Genomic DNA, 14942 nt, shown 5'->3' with positions numbered 1-14942 from the left:
GATGTCTGAGGTTACAACCCGTATCCAACCAAGGACCAACTTTAATGCGTCTGACCATCAATCAAGCGGAGCGGCTTTGTCGTTACCAAAGTCACTAAAACTGCACTATTTTTGAGCTCAGTGTTCCAAGAATGCGAGTTTAGACTCGCAGTTAACTACTTGAAATTATCCTGGAAGCTTCACACTAATCTGCAATAGGGCTTGGTCACCAAGGTGCATTCTGGGACGCGGCGGCCGTGTTGGATGCCTTGTGAGTGTAAACAAACAGCAGTGTAGTAGCAGTGTGGTAGCACCAAGTGAACAGACGGAATGCAAAAAGATGTTAAACTGCTGGAAAGGAACTGGAATTTACCGGGATACCTTAAACAAAGAAGCCAGAGAGCGGTATATGGAGAAAATGATTATTAACGGTTTGGATCCATATGAAATCCCTACTAAAGAATGGAGCTCCTCGTCGGAGCGCCACTCTTTATAAGGGATTACTGCGTCTGCCGCAGTTCTGCACAACCCACGTCTTACTACCTTGTTTAGGAGTGTTTGGCAGCTGCTTTGGTAAATGTTTGACTCGCCATGTGTTTCAATAAATTAGTATAATAGTACAACATACAGTACACGTTGTGTATTAATCTTACTTTATTCTTTTTTTTACCGCTATATTATGCTGAAGAGGCGTGAGCAATATTGTTGTTTTCCTCGTGAGATCATTTTTTTCCTCTGCAGCTACAAATAAGAGTTAATATTTTTTCCTCAACAAACTAGTTATATCTGAAGATTGGGGTTAATCGCACCGCAGAGAGCTGGCCAGCAACTGCGTTTAGCTGGAGAAGTGGGGAATAAAACCCGTGTGAATGATCCGACCCCGGTCTGTGTGTTTGTGGTTTACTGTGGAACGTTATGTTTAGTCGTTACAGCCGTGATCCAAGCGAGCCGACGACTCTTTCACTCTTTTACTCTGTTATATCAGATACTTGGCCTCCGTGGTTCTGCCTCCAAGCAGGAAAGCGGTGAAAAGTTAAACCATTAGCGATCTTTTCCCCACGTCTGTTGTGTGGAGCTGCTGCAGCTACAACACGGCAGCGGGTTACCTTGGTTACAGAATAACGGAAAGTAACGATTACAAGTACCGGTAGGCTAAGACAAAAGAAGAGGGAGCACGTCTGTACACAGTGCAGTGGTCTGAAGAGCAGCTAATGTAGCATCCAACAGGGCGGCTCCGCCAGGTGATGACGTCAAGACGACCAAGCCCTATTGCTAGTAGTTTGCAGTAAAAAGCAGACAAGATTCCTTAATGTTTGCATTTGTTGACAACTGGCACATGGTTCAATTCATTTTTTTATATTGCATTTATTACAATACAAATGTTATCTAAAGGTGGTTTTCAGAGACCCAGAAAATAACATTAGCAAGTAAAACCATTTTAAGCTAAATTCAAACCATATGTGCATTTCTTTGTTTTAATGTAATGTATTGTTTTGTTCTACAGTAGCAGTGTTGTGATGATCATGTAGGCCAGGTTTAGGTCTACAGACGATGTTAAGCTCCAGGATCAGTAACAAACCCCCCAAGCCCCCCCCCAGCTCTCTAAACCCCAGCCAAGCGCTCAACACATCTAAATCCTCCCCAACACGATATTAAGTGACCCATTTTGCCAGACACGTCTCTAGTATGTCGAGGGAGACGAGCAGAGTTCAACCAGCAGCTCGACGGGTTTGTAAGTTCATCTAAACACACCTGGCCTCTGTTTTCATCTGAAAACCCGTCACAACGGGTGCTGGGTTTAATTTGGAGTTGTTTAGAAGCATTTTGTGGCCTGGCTGGTGTCTAAATCTGTCTCTATTGTGTTTTTATTTAATTATTTTTTAAAGACAGTCTGATGCTTTGTTCCCAGACGCCTGTAACAACATGTGACACCTGAAACACGAAAGCCGTCACTTCCCCGCGGACATGTTTGTCTTTAGCTGAGCGGAGCTCCGCGGGGAAGATAACGATCCACTCGCCGCCGCGTCAGCGGGTCGGAGATGATTTTACGTTCCCCGAGGGGAGGGGGGGGGGTTATCACATGAGGAATATCCTCCTCGCTGCCGTCTGCTGAACCTGCTGGTTTTAGTAGCGCGCTTGGGGGAACTCCAAAGTAAAAGCCGGGAGTTTAGGCAGCTCCAGTGGGTTGAGGATCCTCAAGGAGGACCCCGCCCCGCCCGCTTAACCCTTGTACTGTCTTTGGGTCAAAATGACCCAATTCTTCTATCCTTCTTTCCTCCTGCTCTCCTTCCTTCTTCCTTTCCTCTTTTCCTCCTTTTTTACCCTCCTTTACTCCTTTTTCTTCCTACCTCCCTTCCGTCATTCGTTCCTTTATTACCTTCTTTGCTTTTCCTTCCTCCTTTCTTTATTTTTCTCCATTCTTTCCTTCTTCCCTCCCTTCTTTCCTTTTCTCCCTTCTTTGCTTTCTTTCTCCTTTACTTCCTTCTTTTCTCCCTTCCTTACTCCCTTTCCTACTTCCTTCCTTCTTTTCTCCCTTCCTTACTCCCTTCCTTCCTTACTCCCTTTCCTACTTCCTTCCTTCCTTCCTTCCTTCCTTCCTTCCTTCCTTCCTTCCTTCCTTCCTTCCTTCCTTCCTTCCTTCCTTCCTTCCTTCCTTCCTTCCTTCCTTCCTTACTCCCTTTCCTACTTCCTTCCTTCCTTCCTTCCTTCCTTCCTTCCTTACTCCCTTTCCTACTTCCTTCCTTACTCCCTTTCCTACTTTCTTCCTTACTTCCTTCTTTCCTACTTTCTTCCTTACTTCCTTCTTTCCTACTTTCTTCCTTACTTCCTTCTTTCCTACTTTCTTCCTTACTTCCTTCTTTCCTTCCTTCCTTTTCTTCTTTCCTTTTTTCTCCTTTCTTCCTTACTTCCTTCCTTCCTTCATTCCTTCTTTTCTCCCTTCACCCTCCCTTGACCCAAAGACGGCACAAGGGTTAAAAAATACCCTTTAGAAAATGTGACTACTATAATTTTCAAAAGTTTATTTGAAAAGATGCAGGATGATGGATTAAAGCAACACCGTAACCACAGTTTAGAGTTTATGTACATGAATGTTTACAACTAATATAACACTATAATTAAAAGCTTAAACATATTTTGGATGATGATAATACATTTTATTCATTTAAAGGTGACCTATTATGGCATCTAATACCTATTTTAAACAGGCCTTGAATGTCTTAAAAACAAGTTTTTGATGGTTTTTGCTAAATAAATTAGAAATTCAGCCTCTGATCCATGTCTTTATCTTCCCATTCTCTAACCTCATTATCTATGCAGGATTCTGAGTGGGCGGGGCTATGATAATGAGGCTCTGTGCTGATTGGCTGCCTGAATGATGCGATACACCGCTACGAAAAAATGGCGGAAGCTCCGGCCGGCGGAGTTTGTTGTGGGCGTGGTTTCACGCATCGGAGGCCGACCGTCACTCCCGTTGTTACGTAACTTTGGGGAGCAGAATCTTATTGGCTCGTAGATCCACATCACACTGGACGGCTCATCCGGGCGGCTGTACAGACACTGCAGAATTTGGTTGCTTTCCTCCTTCTTTGAGTTGGCAGGCTGAGGGGAGACCACTTTATATATGTTAAAGCAAGAAAAAACACTTTATATATGTTAAAGGAAGAGAAAATGTGTTTTTCAGAATAGGTCCCCTTTAAGGCGCCTTTCAGGGCCCATAAGGTCACCCTAACAGTACAAACACACAATTCGCAACATTAATTACAGTGAATATTGGAGTATTATGGAATATTATGCCGATATTTCTGAGCTTGTGTTCCTTATCATTTGCACGGCTGGTTTCCTGGGCCGTGTGCTGCATTCAAGTTTATTAGTAGAGGGAGGAAGTGATACTCGTAGAAGAGCAGGGACATGATGGATGCTTGTTTTAAGGGGGAGGGGGGCAGAGCTGGAAAAGGCCTGCATGATGAGTCCCCAGGGTGGAATAACCCAAACAGATCCAGGACCGGTTCTGTTCGTCGGGAGCGTGATTACTTTTCTGAGATGGTGATAAGTGCAAGATCCCCCGCCCCCCCCTCTATAATCCAGTTGTTTCAGATTTTCCTGCAGTGCTGTCACAACGATTCAAATGTTAAGAATCGGTTCAATTCCGATTCTTAAGATTAAGAATCGATTCATCAAGATTCGATCCGATGTAATCTTTTCCCACATTCGTTTTTTTTTGGTCTTTTTCATTTTTGAGAATTGGGTTTTTTAGCATTTTATGCAAATGTAACCCCAAGACAGCATATAAAGTAACGAAATAAAGACAATATATGCAATTATAACTGAAAACTTTAATGTTTTCATACTTTTAAACATATTTAAAGGGAAAAATATGGCAATAGTTATTCTCTTGTCCAACAAAACCTTCCTTTTTTAGGCATAAACAAAAAAAAACAACCAAAAGTTGTAATGTGGTGATGAAAAAAAATCAATCACAGGATGACGCGCTGATTTGCATCAAGACGGCAGCCGACCAACGGGACACTTGGTCCTCGTTGTTTTTCCTTCCCTCGTTCTCAGCACAGCAAACCACAACTTTCCTCTCAACTTCCAGATGCTGGAAGCAATTTAAAGCTGCTTTCTTTTCTTTTTATTCCCATGAAATTGCAATTAAAACAGTTTACTTTTATTTGCTTTTGAATTATGGTTCATTTGTTTTTTTACTTTTCTACCAGCATGACGATGCATTTTCACAGTCTTTCTGTTGGATTTGTCGGGTTATTTGTTTAATTTGACACCAAGAAGTGTTCTTTTTATTTATTTATTTTTTTACTACTTTGTATTTTGACATTACAGAATACTTTTTTTTTTTTTTTACATAATATATACGTCGTACCAGTAAAAATAACGTGTCCATAACAGTCTTTCTATGGTTATCCCTCGTTCATGTAGCATTTACATACATCATGTTCTTCCATACAGGACTTTCTCAGAAAATTTGAATATTGTGATAAAGTTCTTTATTTTCTGTAATGCAATTTAAAAAAGAAAAAAAAGTCATACATTCTGGATTCATTACAAATCAACTGAAATATTGCAAGCCTTTTATTATTTTAATATTGCTGATTATGGCTTACAGTTTAAGATTAAGATTCCCAGAATATTCAAATTTTTTGATAAAGGATATTTGAGTTTTCTTAAGCTTGAATGTATGACATTTTTGTTTTTGTAATTGCCTTACAGAAAATCACAATATTCTAATTTTCTGAGACAGTCCTGTATATCCTCAGACAGTAAACAAACATCCTTATAACATCCCAAATCCAAGTAATGTCTCCATTTCCTCCAGTACTTGTTTCCCTTATCTGATTCATGTCTGAGGGAGAACGTTAGTTGTTCCATATACGGATTTCTTTAACTATTTCTATCCATTGTGAAATTGTTAGACACTCAGCAAGTAGTAAAAAGGCAATAACCAGGAAATGGATAACAGTATTTTCAATAAAAACGTATCTTATACTTATATTTATCTAATGCTTTTCTTTTCCAGAAGAGTAAAGTAAAGAGGGAGAAGGCACTGGAGACGGGTGCGAGCTTCTAGACCTCCGGTGTCGTCCGTATCTCAGCAGTGGGATGAAGCCGGATGCGGTTACCATGGAGACCACAGACCCTGCTGAAGGAGCTGCGGTAGCAGAGCCGTCCTCGCTGCAGGAGCAACCCTCGTCCCAACCCTCGTCCCAGCCGGAGGCCGTGGCGACCAACACGGCCCACGGCGACGCTCCAAACGCTCCCAAAGCCAACGGCAAGCCGCTGGCCGACCCCAAGGTCAAGCCCAAGGCCTTGGGCAGCAAAGCGCCGTCTACGGCGGCGTCTGGGCCGGGCTCTCGGCCCGGAACCGCCACAAACCGCACTGGGAACGATGTCAAAGCCAAGAGAGCAGCGGCGAGCGCCGCGCCGAAGCCGGCGGCGGCGGGAGCCGTAACTAAACGACCCGCAGGCGTTGCAGCGGTTTCCTCAGCCAAGACCCAGACCAGACCGGACCAGAACCAGACCAGAGTGCCTAACAAGAGACCGGCCGGACCCGCCAGGACCGGCTCGGCTCCCGCTGCCACGGCAACCAACGGGACCAGGCCGACGGCGCTGAACAAGAAACCAGCGGGCGAGACGGACAACGGCGCCAGAGCCAAGACCACAGGTGCGTCTCTTCTTTTTCTTTTTTTTGTGTGTGATTAAAATTTTTAAGAAAAGAGTCCTTTATTACGACGGAGTATTAGGGCCAAACTAAGACAAAAAAAAATTGGAAATTACGAGAATAAATAAATATAATGAGAATAAAGTCGCCGTCTGGCGCTCGAACCTGGAGACGGTTGGGGGGGGGAGCTGATAAGAGGGAGGAGCCGAGGAAGGCATTTGAATTGAGGGAATTGTGTGTGCTTATCAGTAAGTGTCTCTGTGAAGCGATGAGTCCGTCCGTGAACCTCCGCCCAGATCTGCTCTCAGCCAAATGTCCTTGATGTTATCAGGCGGCTCGTACAGTTCTGAGACAGGGATCCGTAGGTGTTCGTGGGAGAGGGGGATGGATAGTGGGGGCAGAGTCGTCTTGTTTACATTCCACCAGGAAGATTGTGACCGGGAGCGGTCGGCCCAAGACCGCTCTGTCGAGGGCATATTATAGAATCAGCAATTATTTCGAAAACAGGCAGCCTCAGTAATTTTCCGTCTGCCTTTCAGTCTCTGGTTCATCAGCGGCGACTCCAATCAGGCGAATTGTGATCAATTCCGGCCAAGCTGAGCTCCCAACTTCTCCAGGTTGTTATCCATCTTGTTAATGAGCTCAAAGACCCCCGCCAGCCTGCGGTTCTGTTCGAGAATTGCATCCAGCTTACGGGCCTGCTCTCCAAACGTAAAAGTCAGAGCGCTGATCGCTTTGCTTCACCCTTCAGCCACGTCCGGCAGCTTTGAAAGAGCCAAAGCGGCTGCCGACGACTTGCGCGTTTTGTCGATACATCAGGAAACCCCCACCTCCGATCATGAGGATAATCAGGAGAAATCCTGCTGTCATAAATCCAAATATGAAGGCATCTTCTACGTCCTCGATGGACATGATCGCCATGCACAAAGGCTTCCAATATTTGTAGGAATCCATTGTATATCCAGCAAAAAATGTCCCATCCGGGCAAGAGGGCTCCCTTACCCCCTGTCTTCTTGTTGCAAAATGTGGTCAATTGTGCTGAGAGAACAGTTAATCAATTCCATAATTGTAATTTCGGAGGAGTGAAAAAAAGAGAACTCTGAAGACGAGACAAGCAAGGAATAGCAGGGCAGACGGATAAGGGAGAGGTAGCAGAAAAGCGTCCGCCTTCGTCGAGAGCCGGAAGAAGAAAATGACTTTATTCTCGTAATTTCCTTTTTCTTTTTCTTTTTTTTTTTGGTCTTAGTTTGGCCCTAATACTCCGTCGTACTTTATTGATCCCCAGAGGGGAAATTCGGGGCCTACAGCAGCTCAAATACTTCTGTGTTACTTTTTTCCATTGACAGTTTTGAGGGATCCAGCTGTGGGATTTCTGTATTTAGAAAAATATGTGTTAAATTTAAAAAATGATTTACATTTTTTGGTAGTTATTTGCACTTTTTAGCCATTTATTTAGTTATTATGGACTTGTAACATACAGGACTGTCTCAGAAAATTAGAATATTGTGATAAAGTTCTTTATTTTCTGTAATGCAAAAATGTCATACATTCTGGATTCATTACAAATCAACTGAAATATTGCAAGCCTTTTATTATTTTAATATTGCTGATCATGGTTTACAGTTTAAGAAAAGTCAAATATCCTATCTCAAAAAATTAGAATATTCTGGGAATCTTAATCTTAAACTGTAAGCCATAATCGGCAATATTAAAATAATAAAAGGCTTGCAATATTTCAGTTGATTTGTAATGAATCCAGAACGTATGACATTTTTTTCTTTTTTTTAAATTGCATTACAGAAAATAAAGAACTTTATCCTAATATTCTAATTTTCTGAGATAGTCCAGTACAGATTATTAAAGTTTGGCTTATATGGGTTGTTCTGATGCATAGAAAATAAAAATACTCCATAAAATGGCAGTATAGCATGCAAAAATGTAAAAATATGCTTAGTTGGACTTGTTCTATGGTGGCTCATAAAGGGTTAAAAAACAATCCTGGAAGAGCAGGTAAAGAGCTTTCCCAGGGGACGCCATGAGCCCGGCGCTGCTCTCAACTGGAGATAAAAGAAAAAGGAGGAACCTGGCAGATCAAATGCATCCAAGAAAGTACCGTAGTCCTTGGTCTTTATAAATGTCTTTAAAGACGGTGAACACCCTGATGTTCCGTCGGGGAGCAGGGATGGGTTTTCCATCAATCAGGAGTTCTTTATTATGAAATGTTGGAGGAAAGGTGTGCCAGTTGTAAGAGATGTGGCCGTGTTTTTCTGCTAATCACCAAATCTTGACATGTCCTCGTCTCTTTGTCCCTCCAGCTGCCGCCAGCAGGACGGGGACCTCGTCTGCTCCCAAACCCGGCTCCACAACCAAACCTGCTTCTGCTGCCGTCTCCAGAACTGCAAGGTATGGATGACAGTAGCGTTGTCCCGATCAGGATTTTTTAGGTTTGATCCGATCCCGATCACTTGAGTTTGAGTATCTGCCAATCCCGATTTTTCCCGATCCGATCACTTTTTTTTGCTCCCGATACAATTTCCGATAGTTTTTCCCAATCGGATACATTTTGGCAATGAATTAAAAAAAAAAAAATAGGACTAAAACTAAATTATCTCAAGTTTCTTTTATTGTCCATTGGAGAACAACATGGACATATATTTCAACAAAGCTTATCAGCAAAATGTAAAAACATGAAATTGTAAACTAAAACAAAAAGTGCAGAATAGTGCAATAACAAAACTAAATACATTTTACTTCAAAAGAGGTGGTTGAATATGGAGGATTTTTTGTGCCAAAATTAAATAAATAAATACATCATTAATTAATTAAATTGGGAATGAAATATATCATTAATTAATTAAATGTGTCATTAATTAATTAAAATTAGAATGAAATATGTCATTAATTAATTAAAATACAATTCATTTTAAGTAAAAATATATATTTATTATTTCAGCATTTAATTAATTAATGACACATTTAATTAATTATTTCATGTTGCGTGTGAATCATGAAATGTAAAACTGCATTTAATTAATTAATGACACATTTAATTAATGACAGTTTCAAATAACAAAAAACAGTTTCACTTGTCAAACTCAGTGGGCGGAGCTAACGCAAATGTAGTGGAATCCACTGCTTTGGTCTGTACGGAGCCCTGGAGGTGACATGGAAATTATTATTGTTATCTCGTGCGCACGATTTTTTTATCTCGCGCGTGCGACTTACTGTATCTCGTGCGCACAACATATTATCTCATGCCATTCACTTCAACATATACAGCTATTGATGCCAAGCATTTATCTAGTCGTCGAAGTCCGATCTCGGGAAACTGGCTTCACAAACGACGTTTTAAAAGTGGAACTATTTCCAGAGGCGGAGTTGACACAAAGTGTTTCGACATTGTCACGTGAGCGTGCTGGACCAATCAGAGTGGCCGCTGGTCCAAGATCGCTGCCTACAGTGCTGATTTTATTTGTAGAAATAAGCTTTAAATTGCACTAAAATGACTACAAACAATGTTATATGTAAACGAAAATTAATCTGAATTATAAACCTAAGAGACCTGCTGAAACAGTGATAATTCTGTCATTAGATAGAACATTAGACAGTGATGATTCTGTCATAGGGGTTCTCCCTAATGATGGATACCCATATGCTCAAAACCTATGTTAAACCTGCAATAATATGTTTTCTATTTTAATAGAGTTATATTATAGTTATTATATATATATTATATAGATATTATATATTATTATAGTTGTAATATTTCTGGTTGGTTTTGTTAACTCTGAGCTTTGTTGGTTGGTTTGTTAGTTTGCTGGTGGTTTTGTTCTGAACACTTTTCTCTGTTTCTCATTTTGCTGGGACGCCGGGTCCCTCTGCCAAGACACAACTTTTGCGGTATGCGTTCATTTTTATGTCTAAAAATGATGCGCAGTGCCGACCCAATCAGAAACGGTACAGATATTTTGGGATTTTTTTATATATATAAAAGAAATACATGACTTCACACAATACACGCGCTTGGTGACGCCTCCGCTCTGACGTCGTTGCTACGGCAACCCGTCAGATCAGTCAATGATGTGGCCCAGTCTGAACAGAGCCAGATGCGATTTGGACACTTGCTAAAAACAGTGTGGACAGTCAGCCCTGAAAATCGGATATGAGAAGGAATCAGATATGAATCAGATTTGCCTGCAGTCTGAACGCGGCCCTAGTTTATCGGAATGTGTCCTGAAGCCCTGCAACAATCCATTATGTGGATTCGATTAGCCTTGACTGGATGTGCAGGGGAACCAATCAGGTGTTTGGAATCCGCCCACTGAGTTTGACGAGTGAAACTGACAGTTTTACATTTACATTTCATGATTCAGCAACACGAAATCATTAATTAAATGTGTCATTAATTAATTAAATGCTGAAATAATAAATATATTTTTTTACTTAAAATGAATTGTATTTTAATTAATTAATGACATATTTCATTCTAATTTTAATTAATTAATGACACATTTAATTAATTAATGATATATTTCATTCCCAATTTAACTAATTAATGATGTATTTATTTATTTAATTTTGGCACAAAAAATCCTCCATAGTTGAATGACATCCAGTCAAACTTACAAACACAAGAAAATTAAAATACTTTTACTGTCTTTGGGTCAAAATGACCTAATTCTCCTGTTCGTTCCTTCCTTCTTTCCTCCTTTCCTCCCTTCTTTTTTCCCCTTCTTTCTTTTCGCTTCCTTCCTTCCTTCCTTCCTTCCTTCCTTCCTTCCTTTCCCCTTCCTTCCTTCCTTTCCCCTTCCTTCCTTCCTTCCTTCCTTTTTTCCCCTTCCTTCCTTCCTTCCTTCCTTTTTTCCCCTTCCTTCCTTCCTTCCTTTTTTCCCCTTCCTTCCTTCCTTCCTTTTTTCCCCTTCCTTCCTTCCTTCCTCTCCCCTTCCTTCCTCTCCCCTTCCTTCCTTCCTTCTTCCTTCTTTCCTCCCTTCTTCCTTGCCCCGAAAACAGCACAAGGGTTAACTTTAGTCCAACATTCTGAATGGATGAAATGAATAGCAGCAGCTTAATGTAACATGAACAGATAGAACATTTCACAATTCAAACATGTAAAACATTAGTTTCACTTACTTCGTCAGTGGCCGAAAGTGACGTTAAATGCAACGATATATAAAACGATTTAATATATATTAAAAACATTAATAACTAGGTATGTCCCGATACTTTTTTTTGGCCGATACCGATGTTGTGAAAATGCCGTGATCGGGCGGCTGATCGATCAGGACAACACTAGATGAAAGTTCCCCGGCCTGACGAGCAGGAGAAACACGTTTCACAGCCGTGTAATTTAATTCCTAACAACGGCGAGCCACGTTCCTGCTCCCTGAGACCCGAGCGATGCTCGTCCCAGGAAACGGGATGAAAGGGAGGCTCTGTTGAGTCTCCATTGTGGTCTTTAGATTATCACCGAGTCGGATTTGCTTGAAGTGCATGAATCATGCTGGCAGAAATAACCTGAGACAGAGGGCCTTCAGACGCCGGGGACGCTGAAGAAACGGGGCTTTGTCCCGGCAGGAATCGGCCCGAGTCCCCGGGGCCGAGGGATGTTGACTCGGATCATAATCCCCGTCTCAGCCTCGCGCTTGTTGTTGGATCTCAGAGATGACACACTCGTTTCCTGGAAATGTATCCCCCTTTTTAAGACGGAGGCTTTTATTTGTTCCCCCGGGTCGACCGCAGAGCGTTCCGCCGTGTTCCCCCACTTAAAATGCCAACATGGTTTACGGTATTTTCAAGGGGAAAGTCACTTTCCTGAATGAAATCATCTTTGAAGTTTATGGCGCACGACTTTTCCGCAGGATGTTTTGTGCTGAGAAACCCGAATAGGTCTCTGAATAAGCAGCGGTTTGGACTAAAGCTGCAGCTATCGAATACTTTCGTAATCGAGTATTCTACTGAAAATTCCATCGATTAATCGGATAAAACTTACTTTTGCTTCATTAAAGTACAATTAATAAATATACAATAGAAAACAATACAGATATCTTAATAAAAAGAACCAATTAGTTTATTTTTATGAGAATAATTATTTATTTACATATTATGCAAACTAGTAAACTGTTTACATTTTCCAATAAAAATAAATAATTATTTTAGAAACTAAGTTTTTTTTTTTTTTTTTTTTTTTTTTTTTTCTCTAAGAATCAAAAAAATATTTTTAAACACTGCTTTTAAATTGTGCAACTTCACATTCAGAACCAACACGTTTCAACAGAGATGCTTGGCTGTGGACCGTTGTCATATTAAAAAGAATCCGTGCGAAACTTGAAATTTAAATTTATTTTTTATTTAAACGAGGCTTCGAGGCCGAGGAAATTCCTCCATCATTTTTTGTAATCGAGGTACTCAAGGAATCATTGCAGCTCTACTATGTGTGTTTTTAGTGTTTTTATCTTAAAGCCAAACAGTTTAAATGTGAACATTTGGCTTTGGTTCACCCTAGAACTGGTTCTAGTTCTGGTACTAGAACTGGTACTGGTCCTGATTTGGCTAATTGGTACAGTTTTGACAAACTCTTTGGCCTTTTTTAAAAAATGTATTTATATTTTTTAAATAGAAAATAACTATCACGTGTATAATTGTCCAGCTTGGTGGTTGCAGTTAGTTGTAAAATGTTCTGCTTTTGAGTAAACGCTCCACCTTGTGCTCCTAATTGGGAATTAAAAAAACAAACAACCTTTTCAGGTGGAGATTTTTTTATCTTTCTTGCTCTGATGATGCAGAATGTGAAACATTTCTGTCGACATCTCCCTCGGGGTTGGGGTTGGTTTCAGATCTGGTGACGACTGAAGTTTAGTCTCATTACATGAGTTGATTTGGCAGATGAGAACTATAACTAGTTGATAACTGCAGATACTGATCCACTTTGTCTCATGGATTATATATTGGAATCAGAACTTGAATAAGTTATGCTTTACTGAGCGCTAATCCCTCTTTGGAGTTGAAGTAAACTAGAAACTTGGAGATTAATGGCACTTTTCCACTAGAACCTACTCATCTCAACTCGGCCTGGTTTCTTTTCCACTACAATTCAGCTCCTGGAGCAGAAGTAGGAGGTTGGAGAAGCTGCTGTGACGTATTTGGTTGTGTGATCTAAACGAAGAAGAAAACGACACTAAAGATGTAGAACCTGGAGGAGATGATAAATGTCCTGCTGGGTCTTTGGCTTGTGTTTGATATTAAGTTAAAAAATGAGAGTGAGAAGTTTCAAGCGGCTTTTTAATTTATTTTAGTTTGCCTCTGTGCTGCTGAAAAGTCCGTTGGTAGCTGAGCAGCTATGAAGTGACAGAGTTCCTGGTAGATCTGGTCGTTCCTTATCGCCCGTCTAGATCCCTTTTTTAATTCTCTCCTCAGCACCAGGTTTATGAACATCTGCACCTCAGAGTTGGATCACCAAACAGACGTTTGCGCTGTATAATAAAATCACCGCAAGTCGCTCTCACACTGACTCCGGCTTCCTGATTCAAACGTCTGACGGCCCCCCGACCAATCAGTGGCGTGGAGGGTGGTGACGTCAGATATAGGACCGACTCAGCACGGTTAGAACCTCGGCAGAAAAGACACAGAAAAAGTATCTGCTTGGCTCCACCCGCCTCGGTCCGTAGTGGAGAAGCGCAAGACGGGGGCGTGGCGGGTAGAAGCGAGCTGAGGTGGTACTGGTGGAAAAGGGCCATTAGAACCTCGGCAGAGCAGATACAGAAAAAGTATCTACTCAGCACGTTAGACCCCTAGTGGGAAAGAACCAAACCGAGCTGAGTAGGTACTAGTGGAAAACTGCCATTAGTACGACTGTTGAAAAAATTGATTTTCCGATTTCTAAATGGATTCTCATATTTATTCCTAAAATCGATTTGCATGTCTAAAGATTTTTTTCTTTTTCTTTTCCCCCTTCATCATTATATTACAACTTTTGTTTGTTGTTTTTTTTAATTATGCCCAAAAAAAGGAAAGTTTTTTTGGACACAAGAATAACTGGTGTCATGTTTTTGCCTTTTAAATAAGTTTAAAGGTATGAAAACATTAAAGTTTTCAGTTATAATTGCATAAATTGTCTATTTCATTACTTTATATACTGTCTTGGGGTTACATTTGCATAAAATGCTAAAAACCAAATTCTCAAAAATTAAAAACCAAAATAGACCGAAAATGGAAATGGCCCCACGATGTTTCTGTTTCAGTTCTATCAGCATTCTGGGAGCTGATTGGTCCTTACAGCATCATTAGCTGCAATACTTGCTGTTGAATCTCAATATAATACTAGTATTAATATGTTGCAGAACTACAGTCATATAATTCATGCAACAGCTCAAAAAACATTTTTAATAACACTAACCCAATCAATATCGGAATCAAATCTTTATAATCGATTCTGAATCTTAAGAATCGAATCGATTCTTGACATTTGAATGGATCCCCGGCCCTAGACATAAGAGTATCAAAAGTGGATTCTGCTTTCACATAAAAGTTACTGTTTCCACCAGAAGTTGGAGCTGGTTATGTTGAACCTTTGATCCGTATCGGTGTAGATCTGGCAGTTGGGCAGTAATCCCAACAGTGATGTCAGTGCTCGGATCATGACCGGGGGGCGGGGGGGTCATGTCATCGTCACGGCAACATCGTCACGGCAACAGCCTTCCACAGCAACACTTGTAACAGGATTTTATATAATGTTTCAGGATTTGCAGAACTATCCAATCAGGTTGGGTTGCGACTCCCGCTGACTCGCCTC

The 14942-nt window shown here is 41.0% G+C and overlaps 1 protein-coding gene across 1 annotated transcript in view; it reads left to right on the top strand.

The window, feature by feature from the left end:
- Nucleotides 1-14942, top strand: part of prr36a (proline rich 36a) — a 55093-nt gene that overhangs the window by 22440 nt on the left and 17711 nt on the right. The window contains exons 2-3 of the mRNA XM_061728801.1: nucleotides 5513-6157; nucleotides 8470-8557. Coding sequence (XP_061584785.1) covers nucleotides 5596-6157; nucleotides 8470-8557 — 650 coding nt within the window. The 5' untranslated portion in view covers nucleotides 5513-5595. The remainder of the gene's footprint in view (nucleotides 1-5512; nucleotides 6158-8469; nucleotides 8558-14942) is intronic.

Source organism: Cololabis saira, chromosome 1 (assembly GCF_033807715.1).
Source record: "Cololabis saira isolate AMF1-May2022 chromosome 1, fColSai1.1, whole genome shotgun sequence".
NCBI classification, from domain to species: domain Eukaryota; kingdom Metazoa; phylum Chordata; class Actinopteri; order Beloniformes; family Belonidae; genus Cololabis; species Cololabis saira.
This window is presented reverse-complemented; position numbering and strand designations above follow the sequence as displayed.